Consider the following 23,770-nt stretch of genomic DNA (forward strand, 5'->3'; position numbering starts at 1 on the left):
CGCAAAGATCCAGCAAAACTAGAATACCACACTTCCCCAAGCTCACAAATAACAATAAATCATTTGTCACTTTCAGGAGGGCAGACTCAGTACTATATTTTTTTCTGAAACCTGACTGATATTTGTCTTAATAGATGATTTTTACTTTTTTAAAGAGGAAAGCTGAGATGGGCCGATAATTATTTAAATCTAAAGGATCTAGATTTGTCTCTTTAAGAAAGGGCAGTATTTAAAACTGGATGGGACAGTACCATTAATTAGGCAGCTGTTTACTATAGACAGTATACTGGGGCTGATTGTGTCGCAAGAAGATGAGGAGGGACAACATCCGTAGAGCAGGAAGTAGACTTCACCTGACAGTCAATATCTAGAAAATGAGAAAGTGATACCGGCGCAAATTTGCCTTCAGTGAGCCTTGGGCGCCCATGACCCAGTCGCCAGGTCACCGGTTGTTCTTCCTTGGACCACTTTTGATAGGTATTAACCACTGCATACCGGGAACACCCCACAAGACATGCTATTTTGTAGATGCTCAGACCCAGTTGTCTAGCCATCACAATTTGGCCCTTGTCAGAGTTGCTCAGATCCTTATGCTTGCCCATTCTTCCTGCTTCCAACACATCAGCTTCGAGAACTGACTGTTCACTTGCTTCCTAACATATCCCACCCCATGACAGGTGCCACTGGAATGAGAAAACCAATGTTATTCACTTCACCTGTCGGTTTAAATGTTATGGCTGATTGGTGTATACTAGTGTATACTACAGAGAGAATTGTGATTTCTGCATTTAACATGATGCCAAGAATCCAACTACATCTGAGAATTCATGCAAGATACTTTTGAAACATTCCTCCATGGGTTTGAACAGAATAGGAAAAAAAAAAACCACAAAACAGCATTCATAAGCAATTTTATTTCTTTATAAAAAAAATGATATATGATAAAATGATAAAAAATTTGCAAGACCCTAAAACTGAAAAGAATATCTACACACATTCAACAGCTAGCCATAGTTAAAGTGCTAAATCTTCCTCCTTCTACAAAAATCTGCAGTCTCTATAGTATAGACAAAAGCTGATCACGAAGCACTGAGAGTACTTTGGAGACTGAAGGCAAAGAAACTAGAGAAGCAGTAGTAGCTGTTAAAGCGTGGTCATTTTAGGTCAACAGTCACATTTTCAGGCACTAAATACCACAAAGATAATTCACTTTTCCAACAGGTAAACAAAAGCACTCAGCATAATCATCCAGACATCTGGATTTAGCTACAATTTAACAAAATTATGACTTGGTGCAGCTGAATTAAAAAACCAGAAACTTCAAATAATACAAATATATTCATAAATTGATATAAATAATATGTATTAAATTCTGAATTCTGTACCAGAGAAGCTTCTGGAGGCAGAAATATTTTACAGTGTTGCACATTTACATGCTTACAGTAGGAGCACACATTGCATACTCGAGTGACCAACAGAAATGTCAGGCAGAATTAGTGTTTTCAAAGCTTTTTGCATATAGCGTTCAGACTGGAGCACATTTATCTACCAGAAGCAGTAACCACGCACTTCTGCACTGTTGTGGTGCCACTTGCTTCAGTGAAGCACAATTTTCTGGTTCAAGTTGTGTTTACCCCGCTTGCCACTGGCAGCATGTCATCAGTAGTGTGCACAAAATACATTTACACATGTACCTCTGTAAATGTTTTCTTTCCTATGACTTTACAGGCCTGTGGTAAAACAAATGCATTGTGGAAACGCTGCACTTTGCCAGTCGCGCCACTCTGCTTATAAAGCTGGCTCAAAATATAATAATTAACAGGACAGCAATCACAGGTTAAATGTTTAGTGTGATCTGAGGCAGGTAGAGGATCTCTGGGCTAATGAGGTAGGCTGATGCAGCACGGAATGGTTCATCTGGTGGAAGTAAGGTTTTCGGGTATGTGGTTTTTGAGGAGTACTGTAATAAATGTACAGAAACATACATTAGCTCTTGTGATGTGTGAGTAAATCCTTTCTCCTTTCTCCATCCTTATCTTGTATATGTAATTGCTTACCAGAGGCACGTAACTGCCAAGTACAGTCACATTTGTCTTAATTCCCCTTTCATCTTTATGCTTGGCTTTGAGTGCTTGATCACGAAGAAGGCTAAGATGTAAAAGATCCTCACGGAATGGAATCTGGAGCTGCTCTGACGAGCTGCTTAGAGCCGTGGAGACGATCACGCGAGAAAAAGCTGCAAGCCAGCAAGTAAGACACTGTGTCTCTAGGAGTGTACAGCTGCAGGCTGCCTGTTTTTTTACTGCCTTAACTGTGAGAAACATGTCTGCAGCCCCTCAGCAGGGGGCAGAGTAATGCTGTATTACTTTACTCACTTGCCCCATCACTCGCCATGAACTTCACAGTATCTTACAAAGGTGTATGGTGTACCACAGGCAGTGTGGACCGACACACTTTCCCACAAAGGCTCTTCTGTACATGTAAAATACATAAACCGTGTACCAGCTTGAGTGCAGTCTTCACATTCTTCTGCATTTGCAGAGCAACAAGTCCCTAGTTCCATAGTCCACAGTACGAGTGTTCAGGTTTGAGCTGAGTCGACGCTGAGGGCAGTGTGTGTAAACTGAACTGTCTAGTAATTATGCACTCAATCCATCTTCCTCCACCACACGGTTCATGCTGGAGCCATGTGTTATATTGGTGGGTGGAGGATGGCTTAAGTCCCGTGCGCTGCTGTGCCGTGATTGGCTGTCAAGCCGGTGTAGGCTGCTGTGACACGATAGCTGCTCGTTAAGGCGGGGCATGCTCCCATAGGGCGGGTGTTCCTCCATGCCTCTGTGGCTGGTGGGAGTGTACCTATTAGATGAAAACAACAAGGGGGATGGAGTTCAGTCTTCTTACAAAACACACAGCATGAGATCACTCAGTACTACAGGGTTGAACAGCGAGTACTACAATTTCAGGCATGTTTCAGCTCCTGTCTTGCAGGGTTGCCAGATCTGCACAACAAAGGTATCCCAATGGTGAATAACTCTATACACTCCAATCATGACTAATCATGACAGATGTATTTACAAGGTAACATCATACAGTATATGTGATGGTGCAGTGGCGAAAACATGTAGTTTCCCTAAAAAAGTTCTTTCACTAAGGTCATAAAGAGGTCTTGTATACTTACATACTGTATACAGTTCTGAAAAAAGAATGAATAGTTAGGGCACTACATCGATCCACATAATAAATTCATACAGATAAGATGACCATATACACACTGGTTGTTATGGAGATCACTACCGTGCATGCCAAATTTAGCTTCTAATACCAATGGAAAGCTTTCATCCCCAGCCACATGTCCAATCTTTCAGATAACAAAATTAGTATTCCCACTTTTGTCCTTTCCATAGCTTTTACCATAACATGTTTAGAATGGGCTTAAGCAAGTGTGTATGAGACCAGACCACCTCAAATGGCCACTAATGCATGCTGAATTAAGGGCTGTGTTGGGTGTTTTAATGCTATCATGTATTTGTGAAGAGCTTGGTGTACGGCTTGGGTGTAAGTATATAATTTTATTTGAATCATTGTATAGTTAGATTTAATGTCGGTTGTACTCTGTCTCTCCCTCTGTCTCTCCCTCTGTCTCTCCCTCTGTCTCTCCCTCTGTCTCTCCCTCTGTCTCTCTCAAAAAAAAAAAAAAAAAAAAAAACACAGCTTGTCATTTTGCCGAGACACAGCCAGAGCTGCTGTTATAAAATAATAATGAACACCTTCTAACCAATCGGATTTGAAAAATCAACAGCGCTGTGGTATAAATAGATACAGTTTAAATGCATGCAAAATGCCAAGCCCTCATGCCCTGAATAAAAAAAAACAGCAACACTTCATACTGGGTCTCACCTGCCGTCACGTGAGCGGTGCAGGCTGCCGTGGTAGCTGCTCATCTTGCTGTGGACGCTGCTTGCTTTGCTGCGCACGTCATCTAACATGGCCAGGTGAGTGGAAGAGGCGTGGGTGGACGTGCCCTGTGTGGACGTGCCACGTGACTTGCGGATGACGGGCGTATTGGGGTCACGCAACAGAGCCTGAGCAAAGTCGGGCTCCTGCAGACCCTGGCGGCTGTCATTCACCGTACTGCTGCAGGAGGAGAAAAGATATAAGGAAATATAAGGGGAAGAGTTAAAACGTTATTTGAACAAAACAGAATGGAATGGAACAGAGGTGTAGACCAACAGAGCAAAACAGTAAATAAGCTGCCCGACTTTGTGGTATAGACTGAAATGAAAAAAATTTAGACAGAACCAGAATCATGCAACGTTTACTACAAACAGTTCTTTGAGCACCATGTGATACAGCAGCTATTTAAATGATCTCTCCTAGTTGCTACCTTATAAGCTAAGGCAAAGTTTATCTCAAAAGAATTATGATTATAAGGTTTTAAAAAAGTCAACAGCATACACTCACTGAGCACTTTATTAGGAACACTATAGAGACTCCCTTTGCTCTTTAACTGTCCAATTTTGGTGAGCCTGTGCCCAGTGCAGCCCCAGCGTCCTGTTCTTGGCTGACAGAAGTGAAACCTGTTGTAGCCCATCTGCCTCAAGGTTATTGTGCATTCTGAGATGCTCACTAGAATTGTACAGAGTGATTATGTGAGTTACTGTAGCCTTTCTGTCAGCTTGAACCAGTCTGGCCATTCTCTGTTGACCTCTTTGATCAACAAGGCATTTCCATCTCACTGGGTGTTTTTTCTTTATTGCACCATTCTGAGTAAACTCTATAGACTGTTGTGTGTGAAAATCCCCGGAGATCAGCAGTTATAGAAATACTCAAACCAGCCCATCTGGCACCCTGAATCAAGCCACCATCAAAATCAATGAGATCACTTTTTTTTCCCCATTCTGATGGTTGATGTGAACATTACCAGAAGCTGCTGGCCCATATCTGCTTGGTTTTATGCATTGCACAGCTGCCACATGATTGGCTGATTAGATAATTGCATGAATGAGTAGGTGTACAAGTGTTCCTAATAAACTGATTAGTGAGTATATATTTTTCAACATTTTACTGGGGCTCGGGAGTGTATTATTCAGTTCTTGTGTTGCCAAACCCTGGATTTCTACATACACAAGCTGTCTAAACATGAAGTGAGGCAGAAGTGAGGTGCTCATCTGATAAGAAACTTACTCTTTGCGCCTGCGGCCATGAAGAAAGCTAGCCCACTCAAAGCAGGTCTTCTTACTGCCCACCCAGAACACAGATGGTATGCCAACAACCAACACCATCAGGTACTTCATAATGAACAGAACCAGGTCAGGCCTGCTCGTCTGCTCCACCTACACACACAGACACACACATACACGCGCACACAAATGTTAGGGATGTAACTGAATACAGATACTATTTGGAATGAAGAGCTAATGTGTTTCTAAACATACACACACTGCTAAAAATGATAGTAAGTGGAAATATCTTGAGTATAGGCAAATTTATCTAGTATTTCCAATTATAAGATTATGATAAACAAAATATAAGATTAGTAAACCTACTTCAAGATTTACATTTTCTTATTACTTATCTTTCTATTGGCAGACAATTTTGATCCTTTCTAGAAATAAATACTTAAAATGAGCAAAATTATCTGCCAATAGAACAAGACTACTTCAAGCTTGAAATCAGTAAACAATTACAGAAACAGGTTTAATTTTATATTTGGTTTATTGTAAGCTTATAATAGGAAAGTGAGTGGGAGTGAGTGGGAGGTTTTTACTTTCATGCAGATATGAAGCTCACAGCATGAAGACAAGACCACGTTCACTAACATGAATATCTAGTGTTTATTAGTCAAATATTGTGGGCAGGTGCAATAGTTTAACACAGTTAATATATACCTGCAAATAAACACCTTCTGGTTAAACCCACAGAAGTTTTAAATCCAAATACAGGCACATATTTGGAGCACTAAACAGATATAGAGATTGGTATTGTGTGGTGTTACTTCTCTGTTCTAAGCACTATGAGTGTGCTTATAAAATCCTGTCTCCCACACTTGTGTGCCAGGCACAATGCCTTTAGTAGCTACTTTTCCACAGAAAAACTACTAGTGCTAGATATATGAGGTAAGAGAAGGCATTCCAACCTTCAGAACTACAACCTCTAAAAAAAGTAAATGGCCTTACCCAAGTAGTGTCAAGCAAAAGTAAAGGAACACTAACATTTTAGCTGTGTGAAAATATAACTGTAATGATGACACATCCCCACAAATGAGTGGGATGCACTTCAGATCAAAGATGTTTTGTTCTCATATCCTCTCTTGTGTGTGTGAATGTCAGCTTCTTCAGGATGCACAGCCCAGTGCTCTCAGAAGAGCCACTGTGTGAGCACAAACCCCAACATACACACGTGCACACTCACAGGACTATAGATTAGACTGTATTGGGAGTTCACTAGACAAAAATATAAGGCATTTAGAATGAATTATTTGATAACACAGGGTAAAAGTGAATTCTCAAGAAGAGACGTGCTTCAGTGGAACAGAAAACGAACAAAAAATGAGCAGTGCCCAAGGCGTCAAACATATGAGTGAAGTGTGCTGAAAAAAAATTCACTGATGCATATTAGTACTCATGATGCAGGCTAAATGTAATACTTTCACACTTTCAGGCATTTCTGTGAATTAATTGTTTTCCAAATGATTTTTGGAAATAAAGAAGCACAGCAGCAAATTCATTACAGTAAGATTTCATTCTGTAATAGCAGCTGTTGGAATGTAAGTGACCACAGAGAGCATTTTCTCAATTCACACATATGCTAGAAATCCTCCTGGAGAGCAGAGGGGAAAACACACAGAGTGTGTCTTCAGTCTTCAATGTTATCTCAAACCTAAGTGTGATATGAAACTGCTAAACTCAAACTCAGTGCTCTGATAAGAACCACCGCATACTGAGGCTGGGTTTCTACTGCAGGGCTGAAAGTTTCTGACCACAGAGAGGAACCATTCCCGTAGCATTCCCACTTGCAGCGGTTCACACAGAATGCTTACAAACTGTCCAGCATGGTTCCTTCATTATGATGAGTTTCTGTGTAGGTTATTGGGTGTTGAGTAGCTATAGTATATAGTACATGAGCAGTATACTACTCAAAACTTTTAAATTATTAAAATTTTTAAATTAAAGAAAAAATGGGCATCTCATTTAATGTTAAAACGAAGTAGCACTGACTTGGGTCTCTCTCACAAGGTGCAATATTAAGCACAGTGCATTTGTTTTAATGGCAGCACACACCCAAGCATAAGTTTTTTCATTTATTCATTTATCTTAGGTAACCATTTTATCCTGGTCAGGGTCATAGTGAATCTGGAGTCTATCTTGGACACAACACTGGACAGAAGGTGGGTGAATTCACTGCAGATGGTAGGTCAGTCCATCTCAGGGCTGCCATGTTACTATGTATGGAACAATCATCATTTATCCAAGACCAAGCTCTCTCCTAAGCATTTTTCTCTAACCTGCTACAGAAGCCTATCACACAAAGCAATCAGTAAAGAATGACAAACCTGCACATCAAAGAGAACAAGAGGTTCACACACAGCTCATGCTAATACAACTACACCTATATAAAGCAGAGCTGTTACTTAAAGTAAGTAGCTCAGTGTAGGCAGGGCGGGTTACAGGTTGACAGAGCGTAGGAGTGTATGAAAAGCTTGGCCAGGCAGGAGGAGGAGGAGACAGAATCTATCCTGCACGGGTTGGGCAAGTGAGTGAGAGACTGTGTGAGTTTCTGTGTCACGTGACACTCAGCTTCGGTTGGATCACTGTGTTATTGTGCATTGAGAAAGGCCAAGGGTCTTAGATTACATGGTAACATAAGTGCACAGTGTGTCACTCTGGTGTATCACATCACACCATCCTTTCATTCCAGTCCCAACGTGGACATCTTTTGACAAATGTAGGTCTTGAAATGTTATGCAGATAGTAAAGAGATGTATAAACAGTAAAATGCCCACTGAAATATCAAATCATAAGCAAGCTCTAACTACAGATGTATGAGAGAATAGATTTTTGAAATCCACTGACTAGTTGGTGCTTTGTCTGCACACTCTTTTAAGGGGATACATTATTAAATATAATGTATAATTAGGCTGGCTTAGAGCCATGTGCACCTGACACCAGTCTGAGATATTTTTTTTGGGATTCATAATCAGTAGTCAAGCACAGTCCTTTATTACCCAACACAGATAGACCTATTCATCAAAAATCAATAACTATAACCTTTTATTGCTCCAAATATACTGTGGCCACAGAAGTCTGACACTAATAGATAATGTGAACAGAATGCTGCTCACAGCACGTGACATCCTGTAGGAAATTATTGTTCTTTTGGCAGAAGTTATATACTGCCTAGCTAACATAGTGGTGTAATGTTCACTAACATACATACAGATCTCACCACAGGTCATATCTTAATTTACTACAGAAATTTGTAACATTTTTCACAGTGCTCTTTGCTTGAAATGCTATTCACTTGGGTCTGTAATCATTTGTTTTCAATGTATCGAAACTAATACATTCAACTCAATTCAATTTTATTTGTGTAGTGCTTTTAACAATGGCCATTGTCACAAAGCAACTTTACAGAAATAATTTACATAAATTCAGAATAAACTTATAAATTTATAAATTTGATGCTTTTGGCAATCAAAAGAGTGTCAACACTGCTGTAGTTTGCTAAAGTTGGATACACAGGTTTATTTTTCATGACAGAATGCTGATCTTAACCTACAAGGGGTGTAGCATATGAAAAGGGCTTGCAAAACACATGATGTGCACCAGAGTATATGATAAACAATATTATTATCATCAGCAGTAACTGAAATAATAGATACTACTTGAAAATTGTAGATAAAACACACACTACTCCAAGTTCTCACACTTGTTTTGTCTAAAGCCTCATTTGTGGATGGTATAATATTTGAAGCTACAGCAGCTCTAGGGTGGACTGGTTCTGTTATAAAGTTAATGAGAATAAGATGGCAGTGGTTTTACCTGATAAGGGCAGGGGATGTGATACTCTCTGCAGCGATCCTGTACCCAGGTGGTCTCCCACAATGGACGGTACGCCTGTTCATACAGGTAACAGCCCAACACCGTCAGCAGCGGCACCAGGTAAAGAATGGAGAACACGCCAATACGGATCATGAACTTCACCAACTTGTCCTGGTTCTCTTTCTCTAGAGGGATCTCCATGCGGATCCGGTTTAGGGCCACAATTCCAGCAAGAAGCAGAGACACGCCGACCAGCACATCCAGGCACAGCGGAGCCAGTACAAACCAGCGCAGAGTGTGTACATCGTACAATCCCACAAAGCATACGCCGCTGATGTTATCACCCTCGATCTTATTCATGGCCAGCAGCGCTACAGTCAGCACACCAGGTACACCCCAGGCACTGGCATGAAACAGCAGGGCTTTCTTTTCAATGGCCTCGCTGCCCCACTTGGGCACAGCTGCCAGGAACCAGGTGATTGTGAGGATCACCCACCACACGCTTCCGGCCATGGTGAAGAAGTAGAGCACCATGAAGAGCAGAGTGCAAGCTTTGTTATGGGAGCCCTGAGTCACTGTGGAGGCTTTGAACTGGGCTGGGCTAGCTGCATTACATGCCACACGCTCCTCCAACAGAAAGCCCAGGAAAAAGACCAGCGACACCATCATGTAGCACACAGCGTAGAAGATGATGGGCCGCTCCGGGTAGCGGAAGCGCGTGACATCGATGAGGAATGTAAGAAATGTGAAGAGTGTGGCGGACAAGCAGACGATGGAGATGACGCCGATGAAGTAGCGGGCAAAGGTGAGCTCTTCTCGTCTGAAGTACATGTTGGGACAGGGAGGGGAGCAGTCACGCACACCCAGGAACGTGTAACCCAGCTCAGGCTCAATCTTCAACTCACGAGGACACCAGAAACCATAGTCTCGCTGCACTGTCATGGGCAACTCGTCCGAGGTGTTCATAGTGGTCAGCATGTCTACAGCACGAGGATACGGCTCATCACAGTCTGGGAACCTTGGGTTGGGGGCAAAAAAACTTGACATTGCTGTAAACGCACACAAAGAAATCCTTGTCTGCCTTTTTAGTAATGATATTTTCAGTATTTAAGAAAACATTTGAAGAAAAGTTTGTAAACCTCATGGCGTATGTGTAAAATATTATAAATAATATATTGCCAAGTTGTGCGATGTTCTATGGGTTTCAACTGCATATTGAATATCTTTAGCAGGCTCTCCTCCAAGTGTGAAAAGATGCAGTGGCTTTACATGTGTCTTGGAAGAAGCATTTGTTAGCCTTTGTCCTTTGAGACTGGTAGCTGTTAACTAACTAGGAATAAATAAATAAATAATTTTTAAAATAAATTTTTGAATAAATAAAATATGAAATATATTACTGTAGAAACAAAGTGATTTTCTGGTCTAATTAACTACAGAATTTTATTCACATATAGATTGATCTTCCATGTATGTATTATCATGCCAGGATTTTATAAGACCCAATAACAAAACCTGATTCCTTTACCTGCTGCACTCCATCTCCTCAGGCCACAACACACCAAACATATCCATTAGCTTGTGGCAGTCCCTCTTCGAGTGGATACACAGGCTACGGCAGGGCAGTGACATGCGGCCATACTCCGTACACACAGGGGCATAGAGCGCACACAGGAAAGGCCTCAGGTCTGGAGAACACTGCAGGTTCACCATGGGGTGAAAGAGCTGTGGAGAGAGATGAGTGGAGGATCAAACTCTGCCAACAGCACTGTGACAGAATGACAGTTCTCATAACAGTGTGCTGCATGATGTCAGCGCCACTTCAGTGGAACTAATCAAACCAGCTTGGCAAACATAACTAGGTTTTTTCTATTTTGAAATGAAAAAGGTCAACCGTGCAAGATGATGTGTGCAATATTTCTAAGCCAAGATACAGTATATTAGGTGCAACTGCATCAAACATTCATTCAGCTGAAGACACCACTCTTGAATTTTATAAGAAATCATTATGTCTGCAGAGGTAAACAGAGAAAGGCAGCCATGCAAGTTTTCCCTCAGTACTGTAATCCTATGCCCATTCCTGAGGCTCGCCAGCCTGTGGGTGGCTCTGACTGTGCTTTTGTGTCCCCAAGGAGACCAGTGCATGCTGGGAGACAGAACAGCTGCAGAGCTGGGCATTAACATGTAAATCTCTGGAGAACTGAACAATGCCCTTCCACCTGGGGCCGGCCAATACACATGCACTTCCTGCTGGGGTCTGGCCCTTTATCACTGGCCTGCTGACTGGGGGAAAAGGGACATGGACACACACATGAACAATGTTTTTCCCTGCCTAGTGCTGCATTGAAAGTGTCAGAAGATTTTCAATACTTCAATGGGACAATCAAATAAGTAATCTAACTTTTCAAAATTTTATTTAAATAGACTCACAATGCTGTAGTTTTTTGCCTTTAGACAAGTTAATATGTGCATACTAATTTGACTTGGATGGGAAAAGCAATGCAAGGACATCAGAGAGTACTGAGAGTTTCTATCACAAACAGGCTAATTTGCAAAAGTAATAGTGAATTGTGTGTAGCTTATTTTTATTTTGCCTACTTGTTGTTTAAAACAACAAAGATGTACACCATAAACTAAAATTAAGGAAAGTCAGTGAGGGGCAGGGGGGGATGTAATTGCCAGTAAATATTTTTTTCTGGAACAATAGCTTATCTAATAGATACAGAGTAGTTTTATTAAGTAATGTATGAAGTTATATACAGAGAAACTACATGTACAAAAACAAACAGAAAAAGCGTGATGAATGTGTGATCACGCCATTTGTTGATAATTTTTTCTGCCATAGGATTGTTTTGGTATTGAGAATTGTAATAATATACTTGGACAAGTTTTTAACCATCGTTAGTCTCAGTTCTGTCAGCAGTTTTTTATACAACAAGGAGTGTAATGCACCAAAAACACCTGACCCTAAAATAAAAAAAGTTTGAAAATAACTTTAAAATTCACAGGATAAGAACAAAATGTCACATCAATATTTAAAGGAGCTGATGAAATATTTAGTTTGTCCCCGAAGTGGTGAGATTAAACAGAGATCAAAAGACGATCACAACTTGCTGATTTTTACGCCCACCAGACACAGCTGTGGAAACGGACAGGAGAGTGCTGACTCTTTCGCTCCAGTCATGTAATATTGATTGTGTCATTGCCATGCTGTCTAGCGGTAAAGTCTGTAAGTGCCTTCTGCTTGCCAGGTTGAAATGCTTGAATTACAGGACTGCTGCTGCTGAATGTTTAGTGCTGCCTAAAGCTGAACTACACACTGCATGTGCATTATTCATGGACCTGGGACTGAGGTAGAGCACCAGAGGCATACACAAAACAGCATGACATTTTACAAAACTGATGTTCACTTGTTTGACATGTTCACTTTACAAACATGCAGGTCAGAATACATATGAATTCAAGGTGATGTAACATTTAAAAAAAAATCATAGACTCTCTAAAACATTTCAAAATGTGCCAAACCCACTTCCATTTTGACATTAATGTGTAAAATCTGCTATCTTTCTACTCATGTCGCCAGAACACAAGCAGAACACAGACTGTAAAAGAAGAGAATTGAATGGGGTATTACAGGCATGTCAAGTAGCGTTAATGTTCCCCAGGGTTAATGGATGCATTGAAAGGAAAAAAAAAACAGTGAAACTATTCTTTCTTTTTCAGGCCTGAGGCTGAGATGCTGACATTTACACTAATGTCACAGCCAGATGAAAGATCACACCACGGTGTTTAGTAAATAAAGATTAAAGGTCTTTAACTCTTGAGACTCACAAGGCAAAAACTGCCACTGGAAAACATGAAGAAACAGTCCTCATAGTGCTGCAAATCGGACGATCAAGAGAAGCTCTTCACCATCCATCAACTCAAACACGGGAAAAAGCACATGATTTCAAAATTAAACTGTGCTACATTTAGATGACTGCAGCTTAGGAGATGATCAGGAAACAGAATGTAGCAGTAGCTCTTGTGCACTCTTCAGGCATTTAAAGCGTATTTGGCCTCAATATTTCATGTGTGTCATGGGTGCAATAAGTGTGTGAGTACTACACAGTGTGCGTTCATTCAATCACTAGTTTGTGTGTTATGTGCAGAAACTGGACCCGAGGGGAGAGTGAATAGTGAACATCTCTCCTTCCCCCTAGTCACCCTGTAACTAGCGTGTATCTGTTGACCCTGCCTCCTCCAGAGAGAGGATCCTGTGTGACTGACCGGCTCCGAGAGCTGAAGCCTTACAGACACCAGAGGGCACGTTCAACATACTGGAGCCTTTCATATTCATCAGTCTACAGCAGCCAAGTGATTCTGTCAGAGAGTATTACAGTACAGAATGTGTGTAGTGTGCGTGTGCATGTGTGTGTGTACAGTACTGTGGAAAATCACAGGCACACAGGCAAATAATTAATTTTTTTAGTTTCTATATAATGAAAATCTAATAATTAATGAAATAATATGAATGAATAAAATTGATTATAAAGTGTGTTAACCATTAAAAAACTAAACCAAAAATGTAACTGGCTTTAAAACTGCAAGAATTCTCTACATTGTTTCAGGTATTCAGTTCAGGTACATTGATGTGTAGTTTCAGGTAGAAATCAGCTTTAAGGTTCTAGCAAACATTTTGGATAATTTGCCACAGTTCTTCAGCTGAAATCCCAGACAGCCACCATCATGTTTCTTCTGAAATGTGGTCGGTCCATTATGTAACATTTTAGATTTGTTAATGATGGATGAAATTTTCTATGCAAAATTTTTTAATGTTTTTAGAATGTTCGGAAATCTAAAATTTATCTTTTCCATCACACTGATGCAGAAAACTATATAATCAAAAACGTCTATGACAAAATTTATATGAAATATCGGTAATATGTATTTAAAATAGCCTTCTTCTGTAAAGTAAATGTAAACTAAAACAGAAACAAGACTGATGGAAGTAATTATAATATCCTCCGTGTGAAGGAAATGACAAAAAAATTGTTCTTATGACAAAAGAATGTGAATGAATAATTGAAAAATGGCTCATATTATATTCCTGAAATGCACATGCGAGCACATCATCTAGCTTAATCTCTGTGTCTAAAATGCTAATGGGTAATTAAAACATTGCAGCGTTGGATCTGATTACCCGGCTGCTACGCTAGATAACCCACACTTCGCATGAGGAGTAGCAGGAGAAACGGGGTGGGCTTTTTTGGCAGGAGTGAAAAAGAAAACATTTGTCTCTCACAGATGCCAGCGGCCACTCCTCTTCAAATACTTAAATGGAAGGATTAAGTTCCTGCCTGTTTTCTCATTGTCTAAGCTACAATTTACTTAAAGAATCAATGGAGGTTAGGCCTTCAAGTGTATGACTGCTGCTGGGCTACTCAGGCATGTTTCTGTGTGTGATGTGTAAATACACCCAGCTATTCCAATGGTGTAGTAGAAGGAAATATTCAGGTCAGCTATCAGGTTACAGGTCCTATTTGAGGCTTATAAGTAGAAAGGTGAGAAACAGAAGGTAGAAAAAAGAGGGAAGAATGACATGAAAAAGACAGTGAGAGAGTCAGTACTGCACTCGACTGACAACTGGGGTAATCTCTGAGGTAGATGAATTTGGCTCTGCGTCTGGACCTCTGTCTCTCTTTATCTCTGTCTGTCTCTCTGTCCCTCAAGCTTTCTCAGTGTGCAGCTGGAGATTTGTCCAGTTTGGGTTGCTATTAGTGGAAAAGCCAGTTTGCCAGCTTTCTCAGCAAGCATACTTGTGAAGAAAACTGGGTTCTCCAAGGATTAGCCATTCAAATGACTCTGACTCTATAGACTGACAATATGTCACCTTTCCCCTACTCAGCTGTGTGTGGACCTGTAATAGCCTCTGAATGAGTATCACATACACTTCAGAAAAAAAAAAAACACTGTCAGGAGCAATTTAATTATCCCCAAGTGCATTTTAGAGATCAGATGACAAATTTAACAATCACTTAATCCAGAGGATCTGATGACAGTTCACACATTACAGTGCTTAATAATTTACAGGCTTAATTACAGAATGAAGCTGTTAATTTATTAACGCTAAGTAGTTTAAAGTTTAAGAAAAGTAGACCTCCATGATAAACATATTCGATTACCATTTTTCCAAACAAAAAAAAACAGAACAGAACATGTAACCCCTCAACAGAGTTGCACAGCTTCCTGTCTCTCACTCACTTTATCTCCATGCATATCTATGAAACTGCTCTATAGGTAACACATTTGGCTGGCAATAATTCTTGCTGTTTGTTCCTGTGTAGAATACACAGGCAGAGAAAATGGTAGTGTGTGTTTGAACGACAGCCTCTTCCCTCCAGCTCACTACACTGTCAGGACCTAAGAGTCCAACTCAGTGAAGCATGCACAGATTCTCTGCTTGCTCACATACTCACTCATCTGTTCTCTCGTGGTGCAGCAGTTTTGTCCCGGAGCTGGGAAAACATTTTGCACAGCTCTGTCTTCAATTATCTTCTGGGTGTGGCAAATGCAAACAGTTCTGACACATTCTCCAGGCTACAGTCAGTGTCGGGATGGAAGGTGGATCAGCTGGCAGCATTGAGAACTCTTAAATGAGGGCAGGAAATTAGCAGGGAAATAGCTACATGAGTGACATGGAAACACTGCAGTAACTCTATTAATGGTAAATAAAAAGCAGTGAGCAGGGACAGACACAAAATAAAACACAGCATGTCTGTCCAACCAAGATAAACTTCATCTGCACCAACCAATTGGATCCGGGTTGCCCTCCACACTCTCCCACAATTGTGAAAAGACTGGCAGCCCTGAATAGGTAAAACTGCCCTAGGGGGAATCCATCCACCCATTTTCTGTACCGGTGCACAAGGCAGGGGACACCCTGGACGGAGTGCCAACCCATCACAGGGCACAATCGCACACACACTCACACACCCATTCACTCACTACGGACAATTTAGAGATGCCAATCAGCCTACAACGCATGTCTTTGGACTGGGGGAGGAAACCGGAGTCCAAAGTGGGAATTATTTCCTTAATATTTGTTCTTTTCTCAATCTTAAAGAAGAAAAGGAGAAAGAAGGAATGGCAGCTCCCACACTCTCTCTCTCCCATCATTCAGTCGTCCTTGAATCAGGGGTCTCTTTCTGGCCGTGTCTTTCCTCCACTCCACTTGTCTGAGGGCCACATTCTTCCCCTGCCTTTCCACCAGCCCTGCCATGGCAACCACTGATGCAGAAAAAGGCTGGTTTAAAGAGAGAGTCTTTGATGAGGCCTCATCCTCAGGGGTCGGAGGTCACTGGGAGAAACCACCTCCTGAGAGCAGTACTGCATGTCCTTTTGTCCACTCACAATCATGAGCGGTTTCCATAGTTTCCATAGTTGCCCCCAATAAGCCAAGCTAAGAAGCGGGAACTGCTTGCTTTAGATTGGAGCCTTGTGAAGAAACTAACTGCATGAAAATACCTAACATTAACAACTGAAATTTATGCTATGATATAATTTTTAGCTCTATTAGTGTTACTATAATGTTTGGTTAATTTAAAATTGTTAAGCTTTACCTGGGGAACTTTTACCAGCTAAAGGATGTATCCATTTGCTCCTAACATCAACATCATGATGCACGTACAAAATGCATTTCTGCCTTTTAGTTTCTCAGGTTATAAACCAGTTCTTTGGCCCCTGAGTGACTCTAAAGATCTCCAAATTTATGGTTCATTTAATCAGTTGTTAGAGATAGGAAATGGAGGCCAAGTGACAATTTTACATGATAGGCAAAAGCATTTAAATAATTGCCTGAACACACAGTACATCATGGAGACAGAACAACCTGAGAGTTCCACATTAATTTCAGACCTGCCATGACTGGTTGTTATCTTTCATGAATTCAATAAGTGTGAATTACTAGGCCATGTAAATAACAGTGGAACAGAAAAATAATCTTCTCACACAATTCCAGATTTTAGAGTCATTTAAATTACAAAGGAGGTTAAAGGGGTTGGGGGGGTTTCTGTGTTATCACCTACAAATCCATGCTTTGATAAGAAACTTGTTCCTGCTGTAAATTCACCGGTGAGCTCACACACAGGCCTGTCATTATCAGTCATTCAGAACTCATGTTAGATCTCACAGTTACTGCAACCCAGCTGCAGCCCATAAGCACCACCCTGCAATTACCCAAACACACTTTATTCTCCAGCCTAATCGGTCTCAGGTGGAAATGCTGAGTGAGAATGAAAAACATTTCTCCTTCCTGCTCTTTTCAAAAATTACTATGTGATGTGGAAGGTTCAACGATTAAAAAAATATGGTAGTAATAGCTTTTTTCGCATAAATTCAGTACAATTAAATTTTATTTGTATAGCACTTTTAACAATGGCCATTGTCACAAAGCAGCTTTACAGAAATATATAAGTTCAGGATATAAATTTTGAACTTATAACTTTATAAATTTATCCCTAATGAGCAAGCCAAAGTCGACGGTGGCAAGGAAAAACTCCCTGAGAGGATGTGAAGAAGAAAGCTTGAGAGGAACCAGACTTAACAGTTGCACGCCTGGGTGACAACGAATAGTGCAATTATAAATAATTCCCTTCTATAACTGTGTACTACATGGTCAACAAGTGCAATTGTGTAAACAGGAAATTCATTATAGTTTTCACATGAAGTCTATTTTGCTGAGGTTATCAAATGTTCACTGATCACTTGAGCGCAAAACTGTTCAATTGCAGTCCAAAGCCACCTTTATAGTTTTTAAGTGGTAAAATGTAATCAGTAATCTCATCAATCTTTAGGCTGTCTATGTTGGGCCATCCTCAGCAACAGCAAGTGAATTCCAAGTGTTGAGAACTCCAACCAGAAGCAGGGCATCAGGATGGATCAGGCAGGTCCGGGGAGAAGACGGGGTCAGGATCAGGAGTAGCATAAACCGAAGTCTATCTGAGTATTGACGTTACTTTATGTTGTTCTTATTTTGTGACAAACTACATGAACTTGTAATCAACAGCAAGTCAGTATTGTACCAACAAGAAGCTAAAAATCAGTACTTCTGAAACCCTTGAAACCGTTCAGTGTCAAGCCTTCTGAAGTCAGCAGATAGTTGTCTTAATCTTAGCTGTGTCTGTGTGAAGTGGATAGGGTTCCACCACTAAGCCTGTTGGTTTTGGTGATGGGTCCTGTATGCAGCTCAATATAAACACACAAGATATAGCTAAGCTTTGGTTAATTAATTATTTCATTACTTGTTATACTATGTCCCAAACAAAGAACCTATTCCAACCTGCTTATATCAAAATGTTACTTGTGCTGTTAATGAAGAATGAAAAATTACAGTTTAATACCCTTCAGCCTAAGCAAACAAACAATTATGAAGAGAGATCAAGTCTGATTCAAGCACCTGCTTATTCCTGATCTCCTCTAAACCAAACAGCATAATTATATTCTTTTGCATTAAAGGGGTCATCAGCATCAAAATATTAAGTGTGGCTTTGAGGAAGCTGGTATGATGATTAAACTAGGTATAACTGGAAAGGTCATATTAGAGCTAAGCAATAAGACAGCGATATTGCAATATGTAAAAGTTGAATCAGAACTTGGTTGTCATAATATGGCTGTTTTGCTGGCACTCAGTATCTTTGTACTAACTAACTAACTAACTAACTAAATATTATAATAATCATTGAAGGTCATTAAAATGTCTTTTTTTCAAACAAAAATAACGAGATAAAGCTTATGAAGCAAGAAAGAATACCCTGATCTTCTCGGTCAGTGGCTCTGTTAAAAATTCACATCAAGTCAAAAAAAAAGGTACCCCTATGGAGTTTGTGATATGTATGCTGCACTCATCAACTTAGTTATTTTATCAAACATGCTTATCTTATCTGGCATATATCAATGTCACAGAGCTTTTGTAAATGAGCCACCATTGAGTTAAAGCAGATTTGGTTTTATGTACATGTGTATTTTCTTTTTAATGTGTACTATTATTTTACTTGTTCATTATTATCTGTCTAGTGTCCATGATGGCTCAGTACCTGTTATAATTACTACTGTATGGGTTCTTTTGTGTGTTTGAGTTCTGTTAATGTTTCTTTGCTTAAAACACTAATAAAAATCTTCCTGAAAATCTCGCTGAGTATCAAGATGATATTTTGCCTTATTCTCTACACCATTCTCAGTTTCAAATAGGCAAATGCAAGGAGCAAGAGCGGATACTCCCTGCTCCTATTAACACTGCATGGTGCTGTGCTGGCAGAGGAGGGGGGAGGGTCTGATTTACAGGACTGGCTCTGGTTTCTCAGCACACAGAACATCCCGAGAGTAATGTAATACAAATCCAGGGGGAATAGTGAATCCTTGTGACAGATGGGCAGACGGTGACATGCCGGCACCCCACAATGCAGTAGGGCCCACATAACCAGCTATCGGCTGACAGTGGACACTCTGCTGTGTTTTTAGAGAGCTGCACAGGCACCAGCACTCTCTGCTGTGCTCTCTACTGTGACCACAGTAATGGGAGGAAGAGGATCATTCAGCACCTCCAATCAATCCATCCATTGTAGGCCTTAGCAGATTATGAGGCTGTTAGCAGTGGTGAACAATGTTGGCTGACAGCATTATTTCCTCCCACCATATCCGGAATAAAGCATCCTTCGATGTTTTGCTCTTGAGCCAAGCACAAGATGGCAGGGAGCAAGCAGCACAAAGTACTTTATTGCTTCCTCTGTGTGTATGCTCTTTAACCTTTCTACTACTTCAGGTCTAAGATCTAGGTTAGGAATTCATAGAATCATGTTCTGTAATGAACCAATCCTTAAATGTACTGCTTTTTTTTTTTTTTTTAGCACAAATACATAAAAAGGGGAGTCTGTCCATATTGCATAGTCACTTCAACATGCACTGTTATGCTAAGTACTCACCCACTGCACCACTATTAACCACCTGATGAATTAACATTATATTTCACATATTCTCAATAATTTACAAGTAAAGAGATATTTAGAAAATAAGCAGCTGACTACAGAACGACACACTAATGTGATGGGAACAAGACAGATATAGCATCAACTGGGTGACCAGAGAATGCTTTTTTCATTGCATGATACTACAGCAGTCTGTGCATGAAATGAAATTTGAATCTGACTATCCTATTGAGTCTGTGTGCATTTACAAATAACAACAGAAAATGCCAGCTGTGTCTTGCTTGTTACAACCTTATTTTTGTGGCATTCATTTAATTTGCTAAAAGTTGCCCGCTGCTTGATTATTCAAGCGAGCTGGTGTAGAATGACAAGCTACAAGCTTACCCAACAACAAGCTCCATGGCAACCCCATTTTTTCCCTCACCTGCCCACACAGAACACAAACCAACAGGGAAACAGAGAAAGACGAAAGAGAAACATCCACGTACCTCCATGGCAAGAGCGGCTGTCTGTTGGTCATAGTGGTTGAGCAGGTTGGGCATGAAGGTGGTGTTGTAGGGGAGATCCTGACACATACGGAGCCCTATGGGCTCACAGGTGAACGTGCTGTGGCTTTCTACAGAGTCCATGAGAATAGCAGAGCTGCACGTGAACAGAGTGGAGGCCAGCAGCGTCCATAGCAGCCCCATCCCCCTGTAGCAGAAACCGAGCACAGGTACCAATAAATCCACTTCGAGTCCCATCCTTCATTCACAAAATGCAGTATGGCGAGACTGGCAGGGATTGTAAGGTGAGCATGGGAGATGATTCATCTCCCAACGGATATCCACCACAACCAGAGCGTCAGGGAGGTAGACTGGGCTGGTCCACTGCTTCCATCCCCCTGTGTGAGCGCTCACAATGCTCTCTTCAGTGGCTGCGTGTCGACCTGCTGCTCGTCTCAGCGCACACTTTGATCAGCCACCTCAAAGCTCACGCAGTCATACAGCCAGAGCTCATAACAAGATACTGTCTTTCACCATGCTGTCCATCAGTAAACAGCATGCATCTCGTAATTACTGGCTCTAAGAGCACCTGCAACATGAAACAACATGACACAAAACATTAAAACTTACCTATCTTAAACCATGCAAGAAGAAGAAGATGATGATGATGAATGTTATGTATGTAGGTCTTACATAATAAATTATAATTCAAACTGTAATTATTAATTTGAAAATTTTGCAATTTTGAACCTTATTACTGCCTTTCAGTTTTTCTGTTCCTACAACAACCTTTATATGACAACAAAGAAGACTGAACTGATAATGTAATAATAATATCTACCCAGATTAACAACAATGTTATTTATGTTTTCCTGTAGTACAGACATTCAAGGTACTAAAAAGATCAAATAAACAAGTAAATGAAAGCAGAATACCTAATCAGTGCATAAAACAGTAAAATATTACATGGCCAAATCATAAATAAAAAATACGTTGACAGTAAGAGTGAAACTGAATATATAAATAGGGACCTATAAATATAGTGTAATTATAAGAACATGACATAGCTCTAAATATAATATACTACAAATTAATCTGCACTTGTATAATGACTATAAAAACAGGATTGCAGAACGTAATGCAGAAGTTTTTTCCCCACTAATATTTATTTTTATGCCTCTACAGATACTGCATATATATCATAAATACTTAATAATGGCACTTTTAATAATAATAATAATAATAATAATAATAATAATAACAAAAATATTAAATAAAAAGGATGTAATAATGGCTTTAACCTTCAGATAAATTGTTTATCAGCCCTGAACATCTCTCCTTCCACACTCGCATCCCACTGATAACTGTGTCCAAAGTCTATGATTCAAACCCCGTGACTGGAAACCCACCACCCCATCCCCCTCTCCACCGCACGCACGCGCGCGCAAGCACGCACTCTCACACACACGCACATCCCACGCCATCAAGCACTGCAGGACAAAATATAGGCAGCTTAAAACTGTGACAGGAATGCCTAGAGCTGTGTATCACACCCGAGCATAAACTGTGCAACTTAATTATGAAATATTTACAAAACAAAATGACTAGTCAGACCTGTACATGAATTCCGGCCTGTCGTTTTACAAAATAAATATTGTATGGAGTAAAGAAAGCTATAGTTTGTAATTTCTGAGCTGTTACTGTTTTATAACATTAAGCCATCTTTCTCGTGTCCCCATGACCGGCCCTTTAACCCCTTCAGCCTTCTCCCAGCATGCGCGTGCACAGGGCAGACCTCAGCAATACACTGACGTGCGCTTTTCATTTCAAATGAGAGAAAAACGGACACACACACACACACACACACACACACACACACACAGTCATGCCCCGGACAAGTCCACAACCACGGGTTTATAAATCTGAAACTAAAACTTTACCGTTGGTAGGCGTTATTCTTCAGCTTCTCGTCGCCGTTTTTCTGTGTATGACAATAACACCGCGTCTTCGTTGCAGCAGCTCTGAGCTTCACACACGCCTTGTGTTTTACACACACACACAACTGAAACGCCAGAGGCAGACACCTGTTTCAGACTGAACCGAGTTTACCTGTGCACACAGTCTGCACTGTACACTATTAACCGCTGTGTAAATGTACTGAGACACACACACGCTAACGGCGGCACGAACCGCTCCTCGCTTTGCATACTCCAGCAGAAACAGCCCCTCCCCTACAGACAGGCCCCGCCCTCCTCCCACTGCGCATGAGCGCGGGATGAGCGAAGACAGGGCAGGAGTTCAGCACACTACATAACAGACAACCTCAGCTTTCTAATCAGTAATCCCAAAGATAATGACTGAAGACATACTCAGAAAAATAATTATTACTTTAAATTTGAGTCACGAAATTGTGTATTTGAATAAATACAGATAAATGTGGGTCTTCTAGTGGGAGTATCCTGAGCCTTATCTTATCTTGGTTTCTAAAGCAAACCTCAATCATAAAATGAAAACAGTTAAGGCCAACATTGTAACAAAGCAGCATTACAGAAATCTGGATGTAGATTTAGATCCCTAATGAGCAAGCTAGAGACAACAGTGGTAAGACAAAACTCCGTGAGATGATATAAAGGAGAAACTTTGAGAACAACCAGACTTAAACGGGAACCCATCCTGCTCTAGATGACACCTGATCAAATTATAAATCATTACTCTTCCCAAACAGTATACCATAAAGACAGTCATTATTATGAATAAATACTGATGAATAAATGTTTTTCTATTTGCCTTACTGTTGTGTTATTTTCTTAAAATAAGTTGTCTTCAATGTAGCATTACTAGTGGTAATTCAGAATTCCTTTCTACCAATACTTATCAGGTGTCAGAGATGGTCTACCAGTTTGACCACTGTGGCATGTGTTTTGGCAGCTGTTAGCTGCTCAGACTAAGCTAGATTTCTAGACGGGAAGGACGTGAATAAATAAAGTGGTCTTTCTTGACAAAGTAAATGGGCAGGAGATGAAGTGCTGAGCAATACAACAGGTGCAGAAGTGACTCAGGTCACCACAACACCACTAAAAACAACATGTGTGCAATACAATGATGAACAGACACTGAACTCAATTCTCTTTATCCATATATCTAGACAGATGACTTGCACACCCTCACTTCTTAGGAAGAAAAGATCAGTGTCTATACCGGAATTCAGAATACTAATTAGATCTCTTATTATACTTCAATAAGAATATATCTGTTAACAGATATAAAAGAAACAATAACCACATAC

The 23,770-nt window shown here is 40.5% G+C and overlaps 1 protein-coding gene across 4 annotated transcripts; it reads right to left on the bottom strand.

The window, feature by feature from the left end:
- Positions 1-894: 894 nt before the first annotated feature.
- On the bottom strand, positions 895-22,722 carry fzd3b (frizzled class receptor 3b). 4 transcript variants are annotated; one of them, XR_003403883.3, is made up of 8 exons: positions 22,425-22,722; positions 20,488-21,073; positions 10,567-10,763; positions 9,042-10,059; positions 5,185-5,333; positions 3,898-4,134; positions 2,058-2,856; positions 895-1,960 (listed from the first exon to the last, which is right to left on the bottom strand). XR_003403883.3 is itself a non-coding variant. In XM_034308291.2 (7 exons), exons 2-7 carry the CDS (start codon positions 20,740-20,742, stop codon positions 2,640-2,642), a joined length of 2,070 nt encoding a protein of 689 aa, XP_034164182.2. In that variant the 5' UTR covers positions 20,743-21,073; positions 22,425-22,722; the 3' UTR covers positions 895-2,639. The 4 variants fall into 4 exon arrangements, 3 of the variants coding, with proteins under 3 accessions (XP_034164182.2, XP_026790158.3, XP_026790159.3); XM_034308291.2 differs by having other exon boundaries at positions 895-2,856; positions 3,898-4,131; XM_026934357.3 differs by having other exon boundaries at positions 895-2,856.
- Positions 22,723-23,770: the final 1,048 nt, after the last annotated feature.

Source organism: Pangasianodon hypophthalmus, chromosome 10 (genome assembly GCF_027358585.1).
Source record: "Pangasianodon hypophthalmus isolate fPanHyp1 chromosome 10, fPanHyp1.pri, whole genome shotgun sequence".
Lineage (NCBI taxonomy): Eukaryota > Metazoa > Chordata > Actinopteri > Siluriformes > Pangasiidae > Pangasianodon > Pangasianodon hypophthalmus.